Consider the following 27,550-nt stretch of genomic DNA (forward strand, 5'->3'; position numbering starts at 1 on the left):
AGGTCAAAGCTACTGGATTCCCAGAGAAACGAAAGTGAAAATGGGATGAATCACTGAAGCCCCGAAAATGCGAAGGTCACCGACTTCAGGAGATTTACAAGAAGCTACAGCATTTCAGCGAACTCTATTGGGATGGTGAAGAGGTGAGGAACTGCCAGTGGTGAAAGAGCCTTTTGCTGGGAAGCGATCTAACTACGTGAAGGTAGGAGGAGGGAGGAACTTGGATGAAAGCCGTATTTCCATCCCTGACAGCAGGTGAACATCCATAGGTCTTTCTGTGCACAGTTTGTGAGCCTGGGGAAGCAGAGAACTTCCAAATAGGAGGACCAGAACTGGGGTCAGAAGATCTTTGTTCGAATCCCATCTCTGCCACTATTTGAACGAACCCGGGTAAGTATGTAAGCTTCTCTGAGTCTCAATTCTCTCATTAATAAAATGAAAGATTTGTACTTTCCGATCCCTGAGGGTCCCTTTCAGCCCAAACTCTATGGCTGTTGTGGAGAATGATCCTTATTCAAGGCATAGTTCGGAATATGATGAATTGGAAGCAAGAGCCAATGGAAATGAACTTCAAGGCTGGTGAGCTCTCGGGGTTCCAGAGGATAAGGGGACCTACTCTCTTTCCTAGGCTATGATTAAGTTCGTTAATTAAACAGTGTTGAAGTCTATTTGTCACACCTGCTTTGCCTCTCTGGGTTGCTCCAATAATTCTGCTGTTGAGCTAGAGAATAGCTAATGAAAGGGACGCTGGACTGGAAGTCAGATCCTAGCCTCAGCTCTTTTAGCAGTGTCACCCTGAGCAAGTCATTTCTCTTTCTTTGCTTCATTTTCCGCAGCTATAAAAAAGAAGTGGTTGGCTGATCTCTGAGGTCATCTCCAAATCTAAAACCTACCTGTGTTTCATAGGCTCGTACATCTAGAGCTGGAAGGGACCTTGGAGGCCCTCTAGTCCTACCTTCTTGTTTTACATATGAGGAAACTGAGGTGAAGTGATATGCCCAAGGTTACATAGGCAAGACATTGCATTGCAGAGATCTCGTCCTCTGACTCCAAATAGAGTGATTTTTTATTTTTCATAGCAGGATGCTGTCTCTGATCTTGGACAAAGTTATTGGACCCTTTCTAGGTCTCAGATTTCTCCTCTGTGGAATGAAGGGTTAGACTACCCCATCTCTAAGCTTCTATATTCAGCTCTAACATTCTGTGACATTCAGTGCACACAGCCATACTGGCCGTGTCACCAAACCAGGCATAAAAATAAAAAAGCTGTCACCATTGAGTAATATTTTTAGCAATGCTGATAGGTAAGGCCAAAGGGGAAACCAGCCTTGAATCAGAGCTGGAAGGAACCTGGAAGATCATCAATTCACCTAACACCCAAATCCTTCTCTTTCTACGACACTACACCGCTTCCTTTTTACTTTTGAGGACGAGGGAAACAGAAGCCAATGTTTACTGGGTTTTTTTTGGGCAATATTTAACAGTAATTAGCCCTTCGATGGGCAGCTAGGTGGCATAGTGGATAGCGTGCCAGGCCTAAAGTCAGGAAGATGAATCTTCCTGAGTTCAAATGTGGCCTCAGACACTTACTAGCTGTGTGACCTTGGGCAAATCAATTAACCCTGTTTTCCTCAGTTTCCTCATCTGTAAAATGAGATGGAGAAGGAAATGGCAAACCATTCCAGTATCTTTGCCAAGAAAACCTCAAATGGGGTCATGAAGAGTTGGGTACAACTGAAAAATGACTAAACAACAATAAGCACCTTTCCGTAGAGCTTTAAGGCACTCTTCCCACAGCTGTCTTGGGAAGGAGGTAGTATAAGGATTATTTTTTTCCCATTTTACAGATAAAAAACTTGAAGTGAAGTAACTTGTTCAAAATCTCATGGCTAGATGTGTAGGAACCAAATTGCAATCTAGGTCTCTCTTGTCTCCAAGTCCGTTACTCTTTTATAACCTCCTAATTGGTCTCCTTGCCTCCATTCTGTCCCCTCAGCCTAGTCCTTCCTCCACACAGCTGCCAAAATATTCTTAAGGTAGCACTCTGACTATGCCACACCCCCTGGGGGGGGAGGAGAGAAATCCTTTAGTGGTTCACTAATGTCTTTGGGATAAAATACAGAGATACTGATTCCACAGACTGGCCTTTGGGACTCTCCACAATCTGGCTTCTCCAGCTTTCAGTGTTGTTTCATGTTATTCCCATTCATACACTCTATGTTCAAATCCCAGCTAAAACTCCACCTTTGAGAACCTTCCCTCCATCCCCCTTAATACTAGTGCCTTCCATCTATTGAATATTTCCAGTGTTTCCTCTTGTCTGTACATAATTGTCTGTACCCTATCTCCAGCATTAGACTGAGCTCCTTGAGAGTGGTGACTGGGTTTTGCCTTTCTTTGTATCCTAGAGTTTACCAAATTGCCTGACACATAGAAGGTATTTAATAAATGCTTGTTGATTGATTGATTGAGCCAGACCAAATAGAATGCCAGTTGTTCCCTATATTTAATGTTCTAGCTCCCACCCTTAAGCATTCATAGCTCTTCTCCATGGCTGGAATGTATTCTTTCCTCATCTCTATCTTCAAGAATCTTCATTTTCCTTCAAGATTCATCTTGAGCGTCACATCATCAATGACGTGTAAATTGATGCCTGAGTTGTTAGAACCCTCTCCCTCTTCAAATTACCTTGTGTTTATTTGTGTAAATTCTGTAGTTCCCCAGGAAAATGTAAGCTACTTGAAGATGGATTTTTTTTGTTTTCTCTTCATCTCCCAGACATTGACCCAGAGTAGAAGTTTATTAAATATTTGTTGAATTGAAGAAGTGAATTTATTGGATCACTAATATGTGTGGAGTACTATGCCCTGGTAGGAGGTAACAAAATTTAGCTAAGATCTGGTTCCTGCCCTCAAAGACGTTACAGTCTAATCTATCTCCCAAGGGCTATATGAGTTTGAGTTTACTGTGTAATTATAACAATCAAAGATGCATTTGAGAAGAGTTAAAAAAAAGCACCTCCTTTTCATCTTTGCAGAGATGGGGTACAATGAGTATGGAATAATACTAGCTAACATGGAGATAACGTGTTAAGGTTTGCATTTTGCTTTACATATTTTATCCTCACAACAACCCTAGGAAGTAGGTGCTATTATTATCTTCATTTTATAGATGAGAAAATGGTGACCAATAGAGGTTAAGTAACTTGCCCAGGGTCACACAGCTAGTAAGTGTCTGAGGCCATATACAAACACAGGTTTTCCTGAATACAGAGCTCCATCTACTGTGCTATCTAGCTGCTTTTAGTATTCTATATTAGATTGCATATAGCATCAGATATGGTAAATCTCTTGGTTGGTTTAGAATTTCTTTTCTTTTTTCTTTTTTTTCCTTCTGACTTGCTGAGCAGAGAATGAGGAAGGGATATATTTGAAAATTAAGGTGATGTAAGAAATATGATATGATATGATGTGATCAACATTAAATGATATAATAAACAGTATCAAAAGGATTATGACATAGTTTCTCAGATTTCATGAGAAGGTGTGAGAAGAGAGAAGCAGATTTCAGTTCAGTAGAAGAACGAATTTCCTAACATTTCAATTGTCCAGTGGTCTGCCTAGAAAGGTAACAGGTTCCGCATTTGTGGAGATCTCAAGCAGAGGCTGAATGGCCATTTGTCAGTGCTGTAGAGGAGGACTTCTCCACCTTTTTTGTGGTCATGCCCCCTTCATTGTTGTTCATGAAGCTTAGGGACTCCTTCTTAGAATAGTATTTTAAAATGCATAAAATAAAATGCATAGGATTACAAAGGAAAACAATTCTATTGAGATACAGTTATCAAACTATTCTTTTTAAAATTTGGACCCCAAGTTAAGAATCTCCTAGAACTGTGCCCTGTGTATAGCAGGGATTTAATGAACCCTTTTGAATTGAAAGTGCCTGGCCATGAACAATGTTCTAATTTAACTACAGCTATAGATTAAAAACCACAGGGTAGAGATGCCAGTCAGTGACCTGGGCTTAAGACCTCTAAGGTCTTAAAGCCACATCTCAGAGAACAGGGCAGGTAAGAGAAGAAGGCATCCTAATGGGAGCTGATGTTTGGGGAGTGCCAATCTAACTAAACGCAGAGACAGTCACAAGAAGGTTGGACAACCAAGTGCTGAATTTTTTTTTTTAATCCACAGTGACTAATGGAGACAGTTTATTACAGAATAAAGGAAGTTTTTAAAAAAAATCATCAGTGGAGGGTATCCTCTCAGGTGAATCCTTAAAATATTAAAGTATAAAATTCTTCACTTTTATGCTTCTAAAATTTTTAGCAAGGAAGAACTCATTAGGATAGCAAATAATGATGCTTGAAGTACACTGGATTCTTAACAAAAAAAAAAACAGCTTTATACATAGGTGGCCATCCATACTGTAATTTAAGGGACTGGGAAGGTGCCTGTCCTTGACCCCTAAAAACTTCCCCACAATGATTGAAATTATTCATTTCATATTTTTTTCTGCTGCTTGAAATTCAATTAGTACTCAGCAGTAATAGTGATTCCACACACTAGGGGCTGATTTACACTAATAAATGGCTGATGTTGGGAAAGAGGCTAGGGAGCAGATCTGACAAAGATCTCATTTCCAAGATATATAAGAAACATATTCAAATTTATGAGAATCAGAGACATTCCCCAATTGATAGTCAAAGGATAGGAACATGCACTTTTCAAAGGAAGAAATCAAAGCTAGCAATAGCTATGTGAAAAAAATTCTCTAAATAACTACCAACTATAGAAATGCAAATGAAAGCAAATCTGAGGTTCCATCTCAAACCCATCAGTTTGGTAAAATTGACAAAAAGAAAATGACAAATGTTTGTTAGGAGGGTTTTTTTCCCTCTTATTCATTTTTTTTTCAATGGGAGGGCTGGGAGTGGTGAAAATAGATTTTTGTTAATTGAGAAAATAATAGCTAGAACTTATATAATGGTTTAAGTTTTGAAAGTGGTTTACATATGTCATCTCATTTGATTCTCACAACAATCTTGTGAGGTAGGGCACTATTATCCCCATTTTTCACATGAGGAAACTGAGACTAAGAGAGGTCAAGTGATTTGCATAGGACCATAGAGCTACGTAAGTATCTGGGGCAGGATTTGAATTCAGGTCTTCTCAATTCCAAGGCCAACATGCTATACACAGGGCCACCTAGCTGCCTCTAAACAATGTAGATAGATAGACAGATAGACAGACAGACAGACAGATAGATAGATGGATGGACAAATGCACACAAATGAAAGAAGGGAAAAGGAAGACAAATTATGCCTGGCCTTTATGCTTTCAAAATATACACACTTATAAATTAATCCTAGACCAGTGGACTCATTGCTTTTTTTTCCTTGACTTCTTTAGGATGACCAAGCTTTTCCACAGTATGATGTATCTGCATGCTAGGTGGCACAAGCACTGGGCTTGGAATCAGAAAGACATCTTCATGAGTTCAAATCCAGCCTTAGGCACTTACTAGCTGTGTGACCCTGGGCAAGTCACTTAGCCCTATTTGCCTCAGTACCTCATTTATAAAATAAACTGGAGAAGGTAATAGCAAACCACTCCAGTATCATTGCCAAGAAAGTCCCAAATAGGGTCTCGAAGAGTAGGACATGACTGAAATGACTCAACAACAACATATGTAACAGAGAAGAGAATGAATAATCAACAACAAATCTTCCTGATCCTTTGTACCTTTCCAAATTTCTGATGAAGGCGTTATCCTATTGCTGTATTTGTTTCAGTTAGAAAAACCAACCAATCAACAAGCATTTCTTAAGCACCTAGGCACTGTAAATACAAGTACAAAGTAATCCTTTGCTTAGCTATGGAATTCTAGTCACATGAAGCAATGTTCTTTTTGTGTGTCCCATCATTAGGTTGTTGCAGGAAGATGTGGATATTGCTTGTGTTTGTGTTCATGTTCTCCTGGAATCTGCTGAATGGTAAGTGGCTAAATACTTGCATTCAACATTGTCCTTAAGAAATCATACTTGGGAGCTATCTATGAGTCATTATTAAAACTCTGAAGATATTTTTTTCTGAAAAGTACATTCCAAGAAAGAATTTCAGTGTTGATGAAAAGTCATAGATTGGCCTTCAAGGATCATAGAATTTCAAATAGGAAGAGAACCCAGAGAGCATTTAGTCACACTGTTCCGATTCAAGGGCTCTGGTAAAAGAACAAAGACAGGTAGTTATTATTCTCAGCAAAAATGAAGGGATTTGATTATTTCAAAGGTCACTTGGTCCTTTTAAAAAATATCCTATGACTAAGTTAGCTGAATGGCAGACTGAATGGGACTTTGAGATGAGAGCTTTTGGATCTAACATGCAGATTGGTGCCTCGCATAGAATCGGAGAAGACCCTCCTTGTTTGGCCCCAGAACAGGATGAAGGTGGCTTCTATGCAGTAAACTAGCAGGTAGGCAGTATATTGCAATGGAGAGTGCCTTGAATTTGGCATCGGAAGACTTAATTTTATGTCATTGATCTAGATGGGATCCCAGATGCTGGCTAGTCTAACTGTTATTATTCAGAGGAGGAAACTAAGTGAGACTTGCCCCAATGCCATTGCAACATGCACTGTCCTCCTGACTTTGCTATTTGGCATGGTAGCAGTGAGGCTGGATTTGGAGTCAAAGGAGGAGTTTCAATCTCAGTTCTACCACCTTCTACCTGTGTGGCCTTGGACAAGTAATTTATCCAATCCAGGTCTTAGTTTCTTCATCTATAAAAAAGAAGGGGTTAGATGAGAGGATCTCACGATCCTTTCTAGCTCTAAATCTATGATCTTATAAGCACCAAGTCATCATTTAATAAATTATGGCATTTCATATTTACACTGTGCTCAATAATATCTTTTGGGAGGTGATTATGATTTTAACACTCTTGTAGAGTAGAGGGCCTTGGAATGTAATAAAATAGGCCGAATGCAATATGCATTTTAAAGAATTAGACTTTTAGAAATAATTTGGAGACAATCATTTCTATTTCTTTTATGTGCCAATGGTATGATACTGTATAAGTCACTTAATCTGTCTAAGCCTCAGTCTCATCTGTAAATCAGGTCTAATGGCATTTGCATCAAATTTTTTTAGAGAGTTGTTAAAATATCCCCTATTTCAATTTTGTTCCTACACTTTGAAGGGTAATTAAAATTTCACATGACCTCCCTTCATACACTCTCTGTCCCAATCAGAATGGCCTGGTAGCTGTTATGGATATGTGACATTCTATTGCTTTCCTCCCTGCTTTCACCCACATGAATGGTTCCCAGTGTATGGAATGCTTTCCCTCTTTGCTTCTGCCTTGTAGAATCCCTGGTTTCCTTCAAAACTTGGGAGCCACGTCTTTTATAAGACCTTTCAATTGTTAGCACTCTCTCCCTCTTAAAATTACTTTGCATTTACTTATATTTTGTATATATTGTATTTTTGCTGTTCTTTACCTGTCCTTTACCAGAGAATGTAAGCTCCTTGAAGGTATGGGTGGTTTTATTTGTGTCTTTATATTCTGTCTTTGCACATAATAGGCATTTAGATGTTTATTGAATTAAAGCATATAGAAGTGTGAGCTGTGAAATGTCAATTATGATTGATTGCTCTATAGCATATTGTAAATACAATAAAACATTTGCTGTATACTTTGAAAAGAATGTTTATCTTCTAAAGTCTGAGGTTTGGATTTTCCTCTCTGCCTCTCCTCCCTCCAGCCTTTTCTGTTTCTGTTCCCAAAGACAAATATAAAGCATGTTATGGCAGCAATGTGACTATGGAATGCAGTTTTCCAGTGGGAGAAAAATTAGACCTGAGTGCCCTGACTGTTTATTGGGACAAAAAAAGAGAGTTTCTTGTGAAATTTGTTCATGGTGAAGAAGACCTCAAAATCCAGAACAGCAACCCACGATTAAGGCATTTGAATGACCAACTATTCAAGGGAAAATCTCTGCTTCACATCACCAACGTGAAAGTAGAAGATGCTGGGGTTTATCGCTGCCTTATTGGCTATGGGGGAGCTGATTACAAGTGGATTACTTTGACCGTCAATGGTGAGAATGCCCCATAGCTAAAACAAAAAAAAAAGAGGGAATTTGATTTTTCACCAAAAAACAAACATAAAACCCCATGAAAATAGAGTTAACTTCTACATTGAAATACAATTGGGAAATGCAGCTGGTAACTTTGAAGACAGTAGTTTTAGTAGAGTGGTGGTGGGAAAGGAAACTAGATTGCAAAGAACTGAGAAGTGAGTTATTGATGAAATAGAGGCAACGAATATAGGTTATTCATTCTAGAAGTTTAGCAGCAAAGAGTAGGGGAAAGTTAAGACTATTTCTGGGTGGAAGCTGGTGCAAACAATGGTTTTTTACCAGTATGTTTAACAACTAGCCCTCTGGAAATGCAAAATACATTTCAAAGTTTAATCTTCAATATTAACATTTTTCTCCATTGCTTTCTTATCTGGACAATCAAGAAACTAATAAATCAAGCCCTGATTTGTAGCATTTCACAGCTTGAGCTGGCTCCAGAATATCCCTGGATGAAGGAGACTTGATAATCCTTATAAGCAGAAGGAAAGTAGCTAGAGGAAATGGAGAAGGTACATTAGAGAAGAGGGATAACTGAAGAAATAAGACCCATAAGGAAGCAGAAGGGTATAGGATCAAGAAGCAACTTGAAGTATAGCGGGGGAAAATATTGTACCTAGAGTCAAGAAACCTAAGTTCAGATATTAACCCTGATGATTATTATCTGTGTGACTCTGGGCAAATTAGTTTTCAGTTATTTGTTTCATCTGTAAGATGAGATGATCTTTAAATTCCTTTCTAGCTCTAGATTCTATGATCTTATGATGTTACAGTGAAACCAATCAGCAAACTTTCTCCAGCAACCCTCAGTGACTGGAGAATAAGAGCAGAAAAGGTGGGTGGTGGGGGGATTACTTAGAATTGAGGATTAGTAGAATGGAAACATCAAAAGGTCATGTAGTCGAGGCTTTGTAAAGTGCTTAGCATGGTGCCTAGCACATAATAATGATAATAATAAATGATATGAAGTTTAATATTTGTTTCCTTCCCTCATTCCTTCCTTCCTTCCTCTTCTTCCTTCCCTCCTTCTTTCTTCCCTTCACCAGAAAGTGAGAATGGAGTATAAGAAGTCATTGATTCCTCCTTTTTGACTTGTGAGATGAAGAGAATGAAAGAGCAAGTTTCTAGGAATATCATGGCTTTAGAGCAGGGATTCTTCACATTTTTTGTGTCATGGACCTCAATTGGGTCTAGTGAAGCTAGGATTTGAACTTGGGTTTCCTGATTTACTCCTCATGGGCAGGGACTATTTCATTTTTGTCTTGTCTCTCCAACACATTAGACAGTGCCTTATACATAATAGTACAAATTCTCATTGATTGACTTTAAATTCACTACTTTTTCCACAACTCAGTGCCTCCAATGTCAGTAATAGAGATCTAACTACTTCTGAAGCAGCTTTTTTCCATTATTGGACAACTCCAAGTGCTAGAAAGATATTTAGTTGAGCTAAAAATCTGCTTGCTGTTACTACTCTTACTTTTGAGTAACAATTACTCTCTTATATACCTTTCAAACATTTGAACACAGCTGTCTTCTCTTTTTTTTTCCCATTCATCAAGCTATATACACCAACTTCCATGCTGATTTTAAAACATGTAATTCAAGAGGTGGCACAGTGGATAGAGTGCCGGGCCTGGAATCAGGAAGACTTGTCTTTCTGAGTTCAAATCTGGCCTGAGCCACTTACTAGCTGTGTGACTCTGGGCAAGTCACTTTAATCCTGTTTGCCTCTGTTTCCTTATCAGTAAAATGAGCTGGAGAAGGAAGTGACAAACCACTCCAGTATCTTTGCCAAGAAAACCCCAAATGGGGTCATGAAGAGTAGACATGACTAAAACAAATGAACAACCACAAAGCCTCAGGAGAAGCAAAAGGGCTTCCTTCTGTGGACATCTTCAAGAAAAGGCTGGATGACTACCTATTGGCTAGATCATAGAAAGGATTCTTATTCAGGCAGGGGTTGGACTAGATGCTTTCTGAGGTCCTGTTTAACTTGGCCAGTCTATGATTCAAGGATGCCAGTGATACCTCAGAGTTATTACAAGAGATCCATGAATCCATATACCCATCAAGAATTATCATTTTTATCCTTATTCATCTCTAACAAAATAAAATACCTTCATCTGATTGCCCACACAACTTTTTGAAATTCAAAAAAAGCCCTTCTACTTGAAAAGTTTGGAAGCAAGTGTGGCCCAAGTAAAACTTGAGATAGCATAGTGGGACTGTTGTTTTACCATGGACTGACAATTAAGTTCATATTGGCAATGATAAAAATGGTATAATGGGGACAAGGAAAGATGAGGAATACAAATGTGGAAGATGTGGATAATTTTCAAAGTGAGGATTTCATAAGATCATAGACTTTATTGCAAAATCTTTTGTAGATGATCTCATCCAACCTTTTTCCAAATCATTAATAACAACTGGAAGCCTTCTCCCTGCCAAGGCTACCCATTTCTGTATTGGGTATTCTAATTCTTATTATTAATTCTAATTATTAAGTTAAATTATTAAGTTTTTCCTTATGTTGAAGGAAAATCTACCTCTTTGCAAATTCCACCTATTGGTGTTATCTCTGCCTCTGGAGCCAACCTAAGTAAATCTAATCTTTCCCACTTGACAATCCTTCACATATTTGAAGACGATCATCATATCCTTCCTCATTCTTTTCTTCTCCAGACTAAATATCCTCAACTCCTTCTACCAGTCCTCCTTTGGTGTGATCGCAGATCCTCTCACTGTCCATCATCCTTCTTAGACCATGCCCCAACTTGTCAATTTTTTTAGGTGGGAATTTTCATTGGTATAGGAAAATTCCGGTGAGGAAACTCCCTCTACCAAAGCAGATTACTATCTATTCTGCAACTTGTTGTCTTAGAGAACTGCCTGGGGAGCTGAGAGGTTAAACCACAACAACAAAGAGTTTTTAGTCTATCTATAAACTCTACTTTATGGGAGGGAACTTCACAAAGATAGGCATGGATAAGTTGTGATCTGCACTGTTGGAGGGAAGTAGCATATAGTAGGTGCTTGTTGATTTAGCTTGACTTGAAGAACATATAGAGGAGATCACATCCCAGCTTCTAGTTTGCCAATACCCCTTTTGAATAATTACTACCAACCTACAAATGCATGTGTATACATTAGGCATACTGGCATGTGTGGTCCATGATCTATGCATTTCAGCATGTATCTACACATATATTGGTTTCTTTCAGTAGAATATAAACTCCTTGAGAACTGGGGCTTTTACTTTTCATTTTTGTCTTTGAAATCTAGTGTCTAATATACACAAATTAGTAGGTACTTCATAAAAACTTACTGAATAGACGAATGAATAAAATCACATTCATCATTTTAAATAATTAATATTGCTATGTTACACAGCGGACTTGACGCGAGCTTACAGTCTACTAGCTCCTGAAGATTTTTTCTTTTTACGCGAAGCACTGTCTAGTCTCATCGCTTCCAGCTTATACCTATTTCTGTAGAGGTTTTTTTGTTCATTTGTTTTTTAAAGAAAGTGCAGTGCAAGATAAATCTGAAAAGCTAGAGTGGTGCCATGTTTTCATGGGATTATGCCAGGTTAAGGAATTAGAACTTTACTCAGTATAAATATTATAAATATAAGTATTATATTATAAATATTATAAAAATATTATTAAAAATAAATAATAGTAGTGAATAATCTGACATTTACTTAGCACTTAACTATGTGCCAAGCACTGTGCTAAGTGCTTTACAATTATTATCTCATTCAATCCTCACAACAACCCTGGGAAGGAGGTGCTGTTACTATGCCCATTTTACAGAAGGGAAGTATCAAAAGGTTTTGAGCAGAGGAGAGGCAGGATTAAATGATCATGCATCTAATGTGCTAACCTGGAAGGCTCTACATGCTTGTATGCTTTATTCAGTTTTACTGCTCTAAGAAGTGGAGTTACCTTCATTTATGCAAGTGATTTTACAGTAATAAGTCAACATTCTTTTCCCATCACTGCGAATACCTAGTGACATGTCTTTACTCATAAAGGGAAGTTTTACTTACCACGGGATTTTAAGAGTAGATATCTCGAAAGTGATAATGAAACTGGCCACAATCTAGTTCTGTATTAAGTCAGTTATGGTAATTTCTTTGGTTGCTAAGTACCAGTTCCCTTTGCCTGCTTCCTACCTCAAATACTTGACACTGAGGGTAGTAGAAAGTGATGGAGTTAAGAGAGCTGACTTCAAATATTAGCCAATATTCACTAGTTGTTTGGTCATTGGCAACTCACTTAACCACTCTATTTGAGTTTCCTCATTTGTAAAATGAGGATAGTAATATCTGAATACTTACATCACAGGGTTATGATCAGGTAAGTTCCTTACAAACCCTGAAGTGACATAGAAAATCGAGTTGTTTATCATAAACTGTGGGCATATTTTTTTCTAATTACTGGCTCCTTGCAAGTTGTCAAAGAAAATGAAATGGTGACGCAATGGAGGAATATAAGAATGAAACTTATTTTCATAGTATTTAGAGCTGGATGTGACCTTAGAGATCACTTTGTTCAATGCCCCTACTTTACGGCAGAGAAACCTGAAGTCTAGAGACAGGAAGTGACTGGCCTGAGGTCACCCAAGTTACGTGTAAATATCACAACTGAGAATAGTCAATGTGGGTGGTGATGCAATAACCATGAAGATGCTTTTCCATGTAGGTGCGTGTGAATTTAAAGGCCAGCTTCATGCAATATATACCCACAGGATTGTACCATGGAAAGACCACTGGATTTGAAAGCAGAAGACATGGATTAGAATCCTGACTGCTACTTACTATCAGTATGAACTTGAACAAATCACTCCCCTTTTTTGAAGTGGGATAGACCTAAGGAGTTCTAAGACCCCTTTCAAGCTCATGATTTCAATCCCATGATTCTTTGAGATTTTATCTAAGATTTGGAGGTCACTGGAATGTATCCAAAGTTGCTTATTAATCAGAGACCCCTTGGAGTAGTTTTTCTTTGCATTCATGAATCAATAGTATTTTTTTCACCTTACTAATCTTTTTTTACTTTTTTTAAATAATTATTTATTTATTTAATATTTTTAGTTTTCAGCATTAATTTTCACAAGAGTTTTAATTACAAATTTTCTCCCCATTTCTACCTTCCCTCCCACTCCAAGATGGCATATATTCTGATTGCCCCATTCCCCAGTCAACCCTCCCTTCTGTCACCCCACTCCTCCCATCCCCTTTTCCCTTACTTTCTTGTAGGGCAAAATAGATTTCTATGCCCCATTGCCTGTATATCTTATTTCCTAGTTGCATGCAAAAACTTTTTTCTTTGAACATCTGCTTTTAAAACTTTAAGTTCCAAATTCTCTCCCCTCTTCCCTCCCCACCCACCCTCCCTAAGAAGGCAAGCAATTCAACATAGGCCACATCATTATCATTATGTATGTGTCATTATGCAAAACCCTTCTACAGTACTCATGTTGTGAAAGACTAACTATATTTTGCTCCTTCCTATCCTAACCCCCTTTATCCAGTTTTCTCCCTTGACCCTGCCCCTTTTCAAAAGTGTTTGCTTTTGATTACCTCCTCCCCCATATGCCCTCCCTTCTATTGTCCCCCCTTTTTTATCTCCTTCCTCCTTCTTTCCTGTGGGGTAAGATACCCAATGGAGTATGTATGTTATTCCTTTCTCAGGTCAAATCCGATGAGAGCAAGATTCACTCTTTCCCCCTCACCTGCCCCCTCTTCCCTCCCAACAGAACTGCTTTTTCTTGCCACTTTTATGTGAGATAATTTACCCCATTCTCTCTCTCCCTTTCTCCCTCTCTCAATATATTCGTCTCTCATCCCTTAATTTGATTTTTTTTTTTAGATATCATCCCTTCATATTCAACTCACCCCGTGCCCTCTGTCTATATATGTATATTCCCTTCAGCTACCCTAATACTGAGGTCTCAGGAATTATACACATCATCTTTCCATGTAGGAATGTAAATTGTAAAACAGTTCAACTTTAGTAAGTCCCTTATGATTTCTCTTTCTTGTTTACCTTTTCATGCTTCTCTTGATTCTTGTGTGTGAATGTCAAATTTTCTAATCAGCTCTGGTCTTTTCACTGAGAAAGCTAGAAAGCCCTTTATTTTATTGAAAATCCATGTTTTGCCTTGGAGCATGATACTCAGTTTTGCTGGGTAGGTGATTCTTGGTTTTAATCCTAGCTCCATTGACCTCCGGTATATTGTATTCCAAGCCCTTCGATCCCTTAATGTAGAAGCTGCTAGATCTTGTGTTATCCTGATTGTGTTTCCACAATACTCAAATTGTTTCTTTCTGGCTCCTTGCAGTATTTTCTCCTTGACCTGGGAACTCTGGAATTTGGTGACAATATTCCTAGGAGTTTTCTTTTTGAGGAGGCGATCTGTGGATTTCTTTCAATTTCTATTTTACCCTCTGGCTCTAGAATATCAGGGCAGTTCTCCTTGATAATTTCTTGAAAGATGATTTCTAGACTCTTTTTTTGATCATGGCTTTCAGGTAACCCAATAATTTTTTAAATTATCTCTCCTGGATCTATTTTCCAGGTCAGGTTTTTCCAGTGAGATATTTCACATTGTCTTCCATTTTTTCCATTCCTTTGGTTCTGTTTTATAATATCTTGATATCTCATCAAGTCACTAGCTTCCACTTGCTCCAATCTAATTATTAGGTAGTATTTTCTTCAGTGGCCTTTTGGACCTCTTTTTCCATTTGGCTAATTATGCCTTTCAAGGCATTCTTCTCCTTATTGGCTTTTTGGATCTCTTTTGCCATTTGGATTAGTCTATTCTTTAAGGTGTTATTTTCTTCAGTACTTTTAGGGTCTCCTTTAGCAAGTCATTGACTTGTTTTTCTTGGTTTTGACTCGGTTTTCTAACATCACTCTCATTTCTCTTCCCAATTTTCCCTCTACTTCTCTAACTTGCTTTTCCAAATCCTTTTTGAGCTCTTCCATGGCCTGAGACCAGTTCATGTTTTTCTTGGAGGCTTTTGATGTAGGCTCTTTGACTTTGTTGACTTCTTCTGGCTGTATGTTTTGGTCTTCTTTGTCACCAAAGAAAGATTCCAAAGTCCGAGTCTGAATCTGAGTCCGTTTTTGCTGCCTGGCCATGTTCCCAGACAACTACTTGAGCCTGGAGCTTTTTGTCAGGGTATGACTGCTTCTACAGTAGAGAGTACTTTGTTCCAAGCTTGAGGGGCTGTGCTGTTGTTTTCAGAGCTATTTCTACACAGCAAGCTCTGCCACACCAGCACTCTTCCTCCCCCAAGAGCCACCAACCTAGACTGTGACTCAGTTCTTAAGCAGGCCCTGCTGATCCGCCACTTAATTCCCTCCACCAGGTGGGCCTTGGGCCAGAAGCAACTGCAGCTGTAGTTCTTTCCTCAGAGCTGCACCACCTCCGCTACCCCTGGGGTGGTGGCCAAACCACCAACTCCTTTCACTCTGTCCCGTAGTTTTTCCCACTAACCTTCTCTTTTGTCTTTGGTGTTTGTGGGTTGAGAAGTCTGGTAACTACCACAGCTCACTGATTCAGGGTGCTAGGGCCTGTTCCGCCTGTCTCCTGGTCTGGTTGGTCCAGGCACTGCTCACGCTGGGCTCCACTCCCCTCTGCTCCCAGCTCCGTAAGATAGATCTTACCCAGTGACCATCTAGGCTGTCCTAGGCTGGAGCCCTGCTTCCCTCTGCTATTTTGTGCTAGAATTTGTTCAGAGGCATTTTTTTATAGGTGTTTGGAGGGTCCTGGGGGAGAGCTTTAGGCAAGTCCCTGCTTTCCAGCCACGATCTTGGCTCTGCCCCACCCCAATCAATAGTATTAATACAGTACTATGTACACAACAAGCATTTACTTAATAACATTTACATATCTGTGAATCACAGGAATGTGAGACCTTAGGAACCTTAATGTCCATATGTCTAACTCATTTATGTGTAAAGTGGCCATTCAATTTTGTTTTGCTGTTGTTGTTTCCATTTTTGTTTTTGCATCTATTGTTTCATATTTGTGTACATTATGCATATTATTTTCCTGGTTCTGCTTTTTATGTCTTGCATCAGTTCATAAAAGCTTCCCATGCTTTCCTGCTTTCATCATACTCATAGTTTCCTACAACATAGTAATATTCTATTACATTCATGTACTTGTTTAACCATTCCACCTGTCTGTAGTTACCTCCTTTGATTCCAATTCTTTGGAACTATGGGAAGTACTTTTGTTTTATAGAGGTAAGGTCTTTCTTTTTGTCACTAACCCCCTTGGGGTATATGCCTAACGATGGAATCTCTGAATCAATAGACATGGATATTTTGCTTTCCAGAATTGCTGGGCCAATTCATAGCTCAAACAACCAGGCATTAGTGTGCCTGTGTTTCCATAACCCGTCTAAGTTGCTTGCTCTTATCTTTTGCCCATTTTCTAGGTATGAGATAAAACCTCAGAATTGTTTTAATTCACATGCCTCTTATTATAAGTGATCTCAAATGTTCTCTCATATGATTATTAATTTATCATCTTTTTTGATAATTTTTATTCATATCCTTTGATATTTTTATTTTTGTATATATTTCATATATATTATATATATATATGTATTCATATATTTTTATTTATATCCTTACATATTTCTGTTAGTTGCTTATATATCTTCCTGGACATCTCTATGCTATATCTTCTTATTGTTGAGATCACAAGTTGGGTCTATCTTCTTATTATTGAGTTCACAAGTTGAGTCTTCATCTCCACCTTCTCCCACTGGAACCTTGGATTCCATGTCCAGAAACATTTCAGGCTATGATGACAAAAGTTTTTACATTTTCTTGGTTGGATCCAGGCCTTCACCTCACTTCCCAGACATCTCTATTCTATGCTGTCTCCACTGGGATTTTTCTCTATGATATCTGGTTTTGGGGTTTTTTTGGAGGGGGGAAGGCAGGGCAATTGGGATTAAGTGACTTGCCCAAGGTCATACAGCTAGTAAGTATGTCAAGTGTCTGAGGCTGGATTTGAACTCAGGTCCTCCTGATTCCAGGGCCACTGCTGTACTCACTGCACCACCTAGCTGCCCCTACTCTATGATATCTGAATGAAATGAGGACTTAAGATTCCCTGTTGGTTGGCCTTTTGTGGTTAAACTACTTATATGAGGAAGGAAATAAATATTAGAGATGGAGAAACCTGTGCTGAAGTCCCACTCCTATGCCTTGTTTTGGTATGGAAGTGACCCTGGGCTTCCTCTTGTGGGCTATGCCAGTGGAATGTAATTTCTGTTGGGCCCTTCCAACTTGTAAACACTTTTAATAAAGACTCAGTGATAGAATGATAGATGGAATATCTGCTATATGAGCACAGGCCTCATTAAATATGGAAAAGATCATCATCAGAAGGGTTTGCTACTTGGTGATTTCTTTTTTCTTTTAATTTGGTTGTCTTCTTAGGCTTTCATCTATGCCAGTAGAGAGAAAACTCACACATGAAGTCAGGGATGCTAGAAGTCTAAGTACATAAGCAAAAAAAATCTCAAAATATTTAATAGAATGCAGTCATTTAGCTGGCATGGTAAAATGTCACAGAATCTCAGAATTGGAAGGGACTCAGTGGCCATCTATCCCAACTCATACTCACTGAGTCTCTCTTATTTTGCGTCTTCAAGTAGAGGCTGGATAACCCCTTATCCTCTGTGGTATTATGTGAATTCTTTTCAGGTATAGATTCAACTAGGTACACTCTTAAGTTTCTCCAAACTCTCAAATCCTCTAATTCTGTCCCTACCACACATTAGATGTGTGGTCATCCAGCCTTCCCTCGAAGGCTTCCAGGGAGAGGGAACCCATTGTCTATTGAAGGAAAGCTAGCCAAAGGCGGCAGCTAAGTGATGCCATGCGTAGAGCACTGGACTTGGAGTCAGGAAGACCGGAGTTCAAATTCTACCTCAGACATTTACCAGCTATGTAACCCTTGTCAGCTTCAGTTTCCTCAGCTGTAAAATGGGGATTAGCACTTACCTCATAGGGTTATTGCGAAGACCAGATAAGATGATATATGTATAGTGCTTCGCAAACTCTAAATTATAAAAATGCTAATTGTTAATATTCCACTTTTGACTAGCAGTAATCATCGGGAAGTTTTTCAAGTCTAAATTTAGAATCTGCCTGTCCACCCTGAGGTCTCAGGATCTAAAAATTATGAAACTACCTTCCTTTAGGATTATAGTCAATTTAATGATTTTTAAAATAAAATTATACACCAGTCAATACTCCGATAGATTTGTGATCTCATCAATAAAAGTATTAAATACTTCAGTGACACAGAATACAGCCCATAAATGTTTGCACATCCCATGTGACTCTAGGTTATGTTATTCCAAAAAGTCTCCTTGGGAGGAAGATGTGGGGTCAGGGGTCAGGGGGGAGGGGTATGGTATCCTACATTATGAGGATGCCAGTGGACCGTAGAGACTGACTGTTTAGTTTATCCCTCATTCTTGTTTTATAACTCCATGGAGCTGTGTCTAGTTCTGGGCAAGTTAATCAATCAATAAACAGGATAATGAAGCGCCTACTTATCTACCAGGCACTCTGAGAGGCCCTACAAATACAGAGACAAAAGTAAAAGAGTGGCTGCCTTCAAAGATCTCATGTTCTATTGAATGAAAATGCTGATTTTTTTTTTTTTTACTTTGTTCATTCCATAGCCCCATACAGTAAAATAAACCACAGGATCAAAGTGGATCCAGTCACCTCTGAGTACGAAATCACATGCCAGTCAGAAGGTTATCCTAAAGCAAAGGTCATCTGGAAAAGTGGGGATCAGGATCTAAGTAGCAAAGCTACTGTAATGTATTCAATTGGACGGGAAAAGTTGTTCAACGTGACAAGCACTCTCAGGATCAACACAACGGCGAATGAAGTTTTCCAATGCTTGTTTCAGGAAAAGGATACTGGGAAAAATACTACAGCTCAGATTGTCATCCCAGGTATGCTTCAGAATGTGTCCCACCATCTTCCAACATGACAACACCCACATCCAATCCCCTTTTCACTGCCCTGTACTGCTTATTTTACAGGTTATTTCCCATTCCTTTTCCCTATAGAGTGATAAATAAGTCTATAGTGAGTTAAGGTATGCAGAAATGCTTTGAAAGGTCATGACTTCTATATGCACACCAGGCAATTTTATTTCCAGAAATGGATAGCATGGCAGCCTCACCAATTTCTACTGTTTGGTGGAAATCTTATGCCCTGGTAAGGGTTTTAAAAGTATGATATAGTAGGAAGAGCACTGAATTTGGAGTCACAGAACCTGTATTAGAATCCTTGCTCTGGTCCTGTGCAACCTAAATGCAAGCTATTTTGTCTCCCTGGACCTCAGTTTCCTCATCTGTAAAATGAGAGGTTTGGACTGGATGCCTCTAAGCTGGCAGTTTTAGCATTGTACCACGTTGCCTTAAGCTATGACTTATGAATTGTGAGTTGTTCAATAGGAGGGATTCAGGATTGAGTTCTTCTCTTATGGCAAGGCCAGCACTGGCAATCTTTAAAAGTTTTTCTCCCTTCCTTTTGGCATGTGTGATAGTATAGGGATTTAGCATCAAGTTTATGCAAATTGTATGTTTGTGAAAGTTTCAGACTGTTTTGTAACTCTTCTTATCTTATTTTTCCTGTGCTGACACAACCCAAATGTTCTGATACTTCACTCCCTTGCTGAGATTGGTGAAACCTTGACATTTTCCTGGGTGGCAATGCTTGGTTTCCATGGGAAACATTATCCAGTGAACTGATGTGTTGATACTGAGTTATAGTGCTCATCCCCTGCAAAAAGTGCAATCTCTTATCAATAAGGCATCTGGTGGAAAGTAGTTTTTCCAAGCCAGAAGTAGGGGCTAAAGAGTGGGGGGAGGTGGCGGCAGCACCCTTTCTTGCATTGGATAACCTTTGATTCTTGTCCAAGGCTAACATTTCCTACAACCCAGCATCCACCTCCCATCATCCTTCAGTCCTTCCTTCCAAATGGAAAAACTATACTTCTCATTAATGCCTTTCCTGATAAAGGCTTACAGAATTTCATTCCTTCAGTTCATTCCTGAGTGGATCCCACTAGGTCCATTGCCTCACCTGCCCTTGGGGCAACTATATCTCTTGACTGGTGAATACTTCAGGGACAGCTGTGACTTAGCAAAAACCATGGTTCTGGGAGTAGTAGCCCCAAAGGCAGCTACATCACAGAAGTGTGGGTGGCTGATGTTCCAATCTCTCTTGCCCAATGAACAATTAATTTGATCTGTGCAACATATTCCCTCACTCAACTATTACTCCCACCTTCTTACTGATACAGCATTCCAGAAGGAAGTAAAGGGTTGCCAGGTGCTAATAATGTGAGGGATGACCTCAGCCTTCTGTGATTTAGGGAAGTGAAAGAGGACTACACACTGAATACCACCTTTTGTGTAATGGATGGAGCAAAGAACTTGACAATAGACAACTCACTATATGTCATGTAAATCAATTAGCAAACATTTATTAAGCATCTACTATATGCCAGAGACTACGCTAGGTGCTGAGATGTAGAGATAAAAGCAAAACAGCCCCTGCCCTCAAGGAGGTTACAGTCTAGCAATGGGAAATAACATGTATCTGTGGGATGCATTAGCATGTGCTATCACAGTTTTCCAGTGCCTACATTAAAGAAATGTTAGCACCATTGTTCACAAAACTCTTAGCAACACCCTTTGTACTATAGGATAAAATATAATCCCTTAGCCAGGCATTTAAAGATCTCCATGTATGACTGCAGCCTAACTTTCAATCTTTATTTCTCATTACTTCCCATTTCCTAGAGCACTTTGTAGCTCCCCTTTGTCCTTATTACATTCTGTCTTCCATCAAACTTATTGGTAGATATGTATCTCACTTATTAGATTGCTAATTCCATAAGGACAGAGACTGTCTCATTTTTTATTTTTTATTTTTGTATCCCCAGAGCCTTACATACAGTAGGCATTTAATCAGTGTTTCTGGAATTGAATAAAAGACACATAGCCAATATTAAAGGAATTTTACAAAGACACTTTCCCTGGCTAGAGATTAGTAAGATGACTTTTGAATGACAATTATTTTCATGATCCCTTCTCAAATAACTGTAGTATTATGTTCATTTCTAGTTGCTACGTTTTAGGAAAGACATTAATACTTGGAATGTCCAGAGGAGGATGGTGAAGGGCTTTGAGTTCATACTATGTGAGGATCTGTTGAGAGAACTGGAGATATTTAGCTTGCAGAAGAGACTTGGTCAAGAGGGAAAGGAGTGAAGGGTTATCATATTCAAGAGGTATTAGAATTGTTTTTGCTTAGTCCTGGAGTACAGAATTGAAAGCAGTGGGTAAAATTTGCAAAGAGGATCTTTCATGCTTAATGAAAGGAAAACTTCCTAACAATTTGAGATGTTGGGGCAAATAGGTGACACAGTGAGTGGCCTTGGAGTCAGGAGGACCTGAGTTCAAATCTGGCCTCAGACACTTGACACACTTACTAGCTATGTGACCTTGGGCAAGTCACTGAACCCCAATTTCTCTGCCTTCCCCCTCCAAAAACAAAACAAAACAAAACAAAAACAATTTGAGATGTCCAAAAGCACTTCCCAGAAGTGGTGGTTCACACTCAGTGAAGGCTTCAGGCAAAGACTAGATGGCTATCTGTGAAGTGTGTTGTAGAGCAGGTTCTTGTTCTGGTACAGGTTGGACTTAATGGCCTCTGAGATCTTTTCCAAATCTGAGATGCTGTGATAACTCTGCCTTATGTTTTGGTTTCTTTTTTCAATTGATTTTCAGAGAAACATGAATCATCTGAGACAGACCTGAGAACTTACTTTGGGACCCTAGGAGCTGTCATTTTCTTTGGATTGATTCTGATGTTTCTCTGCTGTAGAAAAAGAGATGGTATTACATTTTAAATTTAATTTACCTTAACCTCCCTTACTTTTTTTAACCTGTATCTTTGTGGAGCTCAGTTTCTTTGGACCCTTGTTCCTCCTTCTCACTCTGATTTTACCAAGTTTAGGTCATTTCATTTTTCAACAGCCACTCCACTAGAGAGTTAGGAGTTACTGAATGCCAGCTTGTACAGTATATGATGAATGTGCTGAGCATATATAATATATGATGAATGTACAGAACACATACAAACATATACACAATCCCTACCTTCTGGTAGCTTACAATTCACATTTGTTAGAATAGGCGTGATTTTTAGGAACGAAATGCATCCAGTATTTCATAGGACATGGGGGATTATAGAGGCTCTTAATGATAATCTAGTCCGAACCCTTTATTTCACATAGAGGTAAATTGGGTAAGGTAATAAGTAACAAAGAAGCGATGTGAGCCAAGGACCAATGATTCTAAAACCAAGATTCCTTTCAGCACATAACATTCCCAGAACACTGTTATTACTACCAACCTATTTTGTTCCTTGCTCAGAATTCTTCCCATTAAGTTTACTAATAGAGGAAGGAGGAAGGAGTCATTTGTCTTCTGAAGATCTTAGTTTAAATGCACATATCTTACTTGGGGTCCTGCGCCCATTATTAGTGTATTGGCTCCTAGTAGTAGATAAAGATTAGCTGGTTCATAATATGGGTCTTGAACAGATACAGAACAGAACATTGAATTTCAATGGAGCAGGAATGTGTAGTGGAAATGGGCTTTGAGTAGAATAGCCAGAGAGTATTTAACTGTTCAGGGTACACACAGGGCTTAAATCTGAAAGAGACCCTAGAGGTCACCTAGTCCAACCTCCACATTTGTAGAAGAGAAAACTGAGGCCCAGAGAGATTGTGACTTGACCAGGGTCACCTCGGCAGTAAATAGCAGAGAGAGGACTCAAACTCATGTTATCTGTCTCCAGATCTAGTGTTCTGTGCTAGAACTGGATAAGACTCAAGTCTGATATTGAATGGAAGGCAGGCTTGTTGTCTAGAGAATCTGAGAAGGGAACCGTGAAAGACAGACTTTGCCAGCTTCTCAGTTTTGCCCAGGACTAACCCAGATCATACCATATTTATTTGCCAGATTATAATATTGCACATATGTATGGATGTATATATATATATATATGTATATATATATATGTGAGAAGTAAAATGCTGATCGATTTCTAGTTTTGGTTTCTCATAAGATGCATCTTCATGCTGAGTTTTTAGACGATGCAGAGCAGTGTTACTAACTTCACAATTCAAATAAAACTATGATATTTTGATTTCAAGTGATTATGGTTTTTTCTAAGGAGGGCAATAGATAGTTTTCAATTTTTTTACTTAAGAGTTCAGTTTTATTCTTCCTAATTTCCACAACTTAAACTCAGTAAACAAGTAAAGGCAGACAATTTTCCTTGCTCAAAGGATGAGCTGTAGACCAGATTTTTCTCCAATACTCTGAAAATTGAGATTCTGTGAGATAGTCTACATGACACTGTGTGTATAAAATGATCTAGATGCAAATACAGGGAAGTAGAAAATGAGAGGGAATTTTTGGTGGTTTTGTGAGAAATTCCCCTACCTTCCCCTTTGGCCCTGGGCAATATGGCAGAAGCGAAGGAAGAGGAAGATCAAATATTTCCAAACTGGGTCTCATCAGGTTTCCCATCAAATTACTACACAAAGGAGAAAATGAACAAAGATGTTGTAACTGGCTAGAATTACATATAGATTTTTACTAAGAAATATCCATAATTAGAGCCAGTGCTTGTGAAGTTTTTAATTTGTAAAGTACTGTTGGGAAGGATATAAGTGGGTCATCCAGTATTCCAGAACATGATACTAGGTAGGAAATAGTTATATACTTAAAGATGCCCCTTAAGAAAATCCATGAGAAAAAAAAAGAAAATCCATGGCATTTACTCAAAATGACATCTATAAATAGTACCCAAGCAACCTGTGAACACTTGGAAAGAAGGGGTCCTCAGGAACATAGCCTCCCACCTCCCCTAACTCCTTGCTAAACTTTTCTTGGGAACATACAATTAAATCCAAGCTACTGCATAGGACTTATAGCTATGCCATATCAGAGGAGAAAATAATCAAAATGTTTATTTTTTTTAAGTGAGAACAATAAACATGGAGAAAAATCGTCTTTCCTGACAACAACAACAATTTTCCAGACAACGAGCTCCAATATGGCAAGTATAACTGAATTATCAGTGGATGGGGAACAGCTGGCCAAAAAAAATGCAAAACCCAGATGATTAATAATAATTTAGAATTATGATGATTATTATAATGATGACGATAACAACAATAGCCACAACAAAAATGGAGACTTTTGTCAACCAAGATTTTTCCCTTCTGCATTTGGGTGGGAGTAGTTAGGGAGTAAAAAGAAGGATTTCTCAATTTCAGTAACCCATAGGAGAATACATAACATCATTCAAACCTAGTGACCCTTAAGGAACTACCTCTTTCCACCTCTCACACAGTAAGAGAACGAAAATATTCTTTAGTTGGGAGAGAAACGAAGGAGGGGTATTGAAGGAGAGGAAGGAGAAGGGTTTCTCACCATTGAACCTTAATTGTTCTAGAGCAGAGGTGGGGAACCAGAGGGCTTAAGGCCACATGTGGCCCTTTAGGTTCTCAAATGTGGCCCCGTGACTGAATCCAAACTTCCAGACAGATTCATTCTGTGAAATCTGGATTCAATCAAAGGGCTGTACTTGAAGACCTAGAGGGCCACATGTGTCCTTGAAGCTGCAGGTTCTCCATCCCTGGTCTAGAGGCTGTTCTCTTCTAACAGTCTGCAGCTGAAATCACCTTGCCTTAATTTCAGTGTCTCAGGGAACCAGGTTTGAGTTATGGATAGAAGGACATCTCTTTCCCGTTTGGAATTTATCCATTTGTAAAGAGGGAAATCTGCTCATTTGAGCAAGAAAAAAGTGTGGCCATAGGTAAAGAACTACCATGGCTATCTCCCTCCTTGGCACAAGTTGAAAAGCTTTTCCTCCTCGTCTCTGTCTCTGCCTCTTAGAACACCTAGAAGGATGTGCTCTTCAAGGCTCATCTCAAATGCTACTTCCTTCAAGAAGCCTTCCCTGATTACCTAAATTATTAGTGCATCCCTCAAAAAAGAATCACTATTGTGCATATATCATATCTTTATTTATTTCCCAATATGTCTTAGCCCTAAGGTAGAATGTAACCTCCTTGAGGGCAGGAGTTTTCTCTTTTGTGTTTGTGGCACCCATGCCTAGTGCTGTGCCTAGAACATATGGGCCCTTAATAAATGCTTGGGGATTGAATGACGAATAGTTTGATTTATTTAGAAATGCTGTTCCAAAAACTAATCTTCCAGTCCAAACAAGTCTAGATTAATTGGCTATCATAGGTCTAACATTCATTCCTTTTTTTTGTGGGAATATACAGTAAGTGCTAACAATTTCATTATGCCATTGACACCTGCAAAGGAATATGGACAGAAACTTTATTGTATTTAGCCATCATGTTGGCTGATGTAGGAAGGTGGGAAAAAAATATTGGATGGAACTGAATTCATAAGCCCTGCATTTCAATGCTGCCTCTTAAAAGCTTTGTGAAATGGGGCAAGACAGGGTACTTCTATGAGTCTCAGTTTCCTCATCTGTAAAAATGAAGATATTACTTGTTTTAACTTGTGGGGGGAAATGAACTTTGTAAACCTTAAAGTACTATGGGAATGTGAAGTATTATTCTAATGAGGTTTTTAAAGCGGCTAAAAAAATTTTAAGATTAAGAAAGAAATTAATATATACTCTTGTTCCCAATCTTTTTTGTTTGTTCCTCTAGAGATTCAAATACTGAGAAGGCATGAACCCAACATCTCAGCCTGTGATTTAAGCTTCTGGGATTCTCAGCCCAGCTTCTTTGGAATTCCCTCAGTGCTTAGCAGCTCATAGGAAAATGCTTCAAACACCTTAGGCCCTGGGAAGAAAACAAGGGAAGAGAATGATGTGATGATGGGAAGAAAAGAGAGAAGGAAGACATAAAGAATGCTATTAATGCTTCAGAGGATAGTTGAATAGTTTTTGGGATGGTATTCAAGAAATATTTCCAGCCTGCTTTGAGGAAACATAGGCTGATAAAAGATGAAAGAGTGATAGTATCTTTCAGTGATGATACTTAGGGCCATTCATTTATACAAATCTGCTGTTTGTTGCTGAGAAAGAATTCAGAGAGTCTCTGAGTCTGAAGTTATTACTGTTACTCCTTCTATTACCTGGTCTACTCAGCTAACACCTACAAGCCAAACTCAAGCTCATTTACATAAGATTCTCCTTGTTGATGAAGAATGATCATCAAGTAATCATTCTCCATCAATGAGAGCAGTCTTAGGCAAGTGGACTTGGGCCCTGGGTCACACACTTGATGAAGAATGTCTTTATGTCATGTTGAAGACAATTTGTGCTTTGTCTTTACCTCTGGGAAATCTGCTTACATGAGCCTATTTAAGCAGAAAATACTACTGTGTATTTAAAATTTTGTCATGTGAGTGAGGTCTTCAATACTTTCACTCCAAGAATGATTGGGTGGGGTGGTTGGTTTTTCCCCCCTTGTTTAAACTCACTTTTTAAATGGAAGATTTGCATCCAAAAAGGAAGTACTCTTATTTTAGGATGTTGGTAAGAATGGGAAGGATGTGGGGAAACTTGTAGGTTTACTATGATTTAATAACATTCTAGACTCATTAGCTTTACTCTTCCTCTTAGAATCTCAAACTCTTTCTAAAGCTGAGCCCAGAGCCACCTTTGTTGATTCCCTTCAGCTGCTAGAGATTCCTCCTCTACCTCCTCTCAACTTCTTTATATTTATTTTGAATATATTTTTTATGGTTTTTATATATGCATATATACATATATTTCATATATATGTGTAAGTATGTGTGTGTGTGGACGTGTGGACGTGGCTAGATGGTATATAGAGCACTGGACCAGGAGCCAGGAAGACCTGAGTTGAAATTCAGCCTCAGACATTAACTAGCTATGTGACCACAGGCAAGTTACTTAACTTTTGTCTGCCTCATTCTCCCCAGCTGTAAAATGGGGATAATTATAACATTTACCCCCAGAGTTGTGATGAGGCTCAAGTGATACAATATTTGTAAAGCACTTTGCAGATCTGAAAGCACTATATAAATGCTAGCTATTGGTATTTTTTGTGTTTGATGATGATGATGATGATGGTGTGTTTCCTCCCTCAATAGAATGTAAACCTTTTGAGGGCAGGGACTATTTTTCATCTTGTGATTTATATCCCCAGTGTCTTACACATGGGGGGGGGGTGCTTTTTGAATCACACTGAATGGAATTGAAACCAAGTCTATCGAGGGATCTTTCCCCTTCAAATGCTTTAGCTTTGA

At 38.8% G+C, this 27,550-nt stretch overlaps 1 protein-coding gene across 1 annotated transcript; it reads left to right on the forward strand.

Moving 5' to 3' along the window:
• The first annotated feature begins 360 nt into the window (after positions 1-360).
• On the forward strand, positions 361-22,122 carry CD274 (CD274 molecule). The gene is made up of 5 exons (XM_036739150.1): positions 361-390; positions 5,927-5,992; positions 7,762-8,097; positions 18,869-19,150; positions 22,001-22,122. Exons 2-5 carry the CDS (start codon positions 5,941-5,943, stop codon positions 22,120-22,122), a joined length of 792 nt encoding a protein of 263 aa, XP_036595045.1. The 5' UTR covers positions 361-390; positions 5,927-5,940.
• The last annotated feature ends 5,428 nt before the right edge of the window (positions 22,123-27,550 follow it).

This window comes from Trichosurus vulpecula, chromosome 9 (genome assembly GCF_011100635.1).
Source record: "Trichosurus vulpecula isolate mTriVul1 chromosome 9, mTriVul1.pri, whole genome shotgun sequence".
Lineage (NCBI taxonomy): Eukaryota > Metazoa > Chordata > Mammalia > Diprotodontia > Phalangeridae > Trichosurus > Trichosurus vulpecula.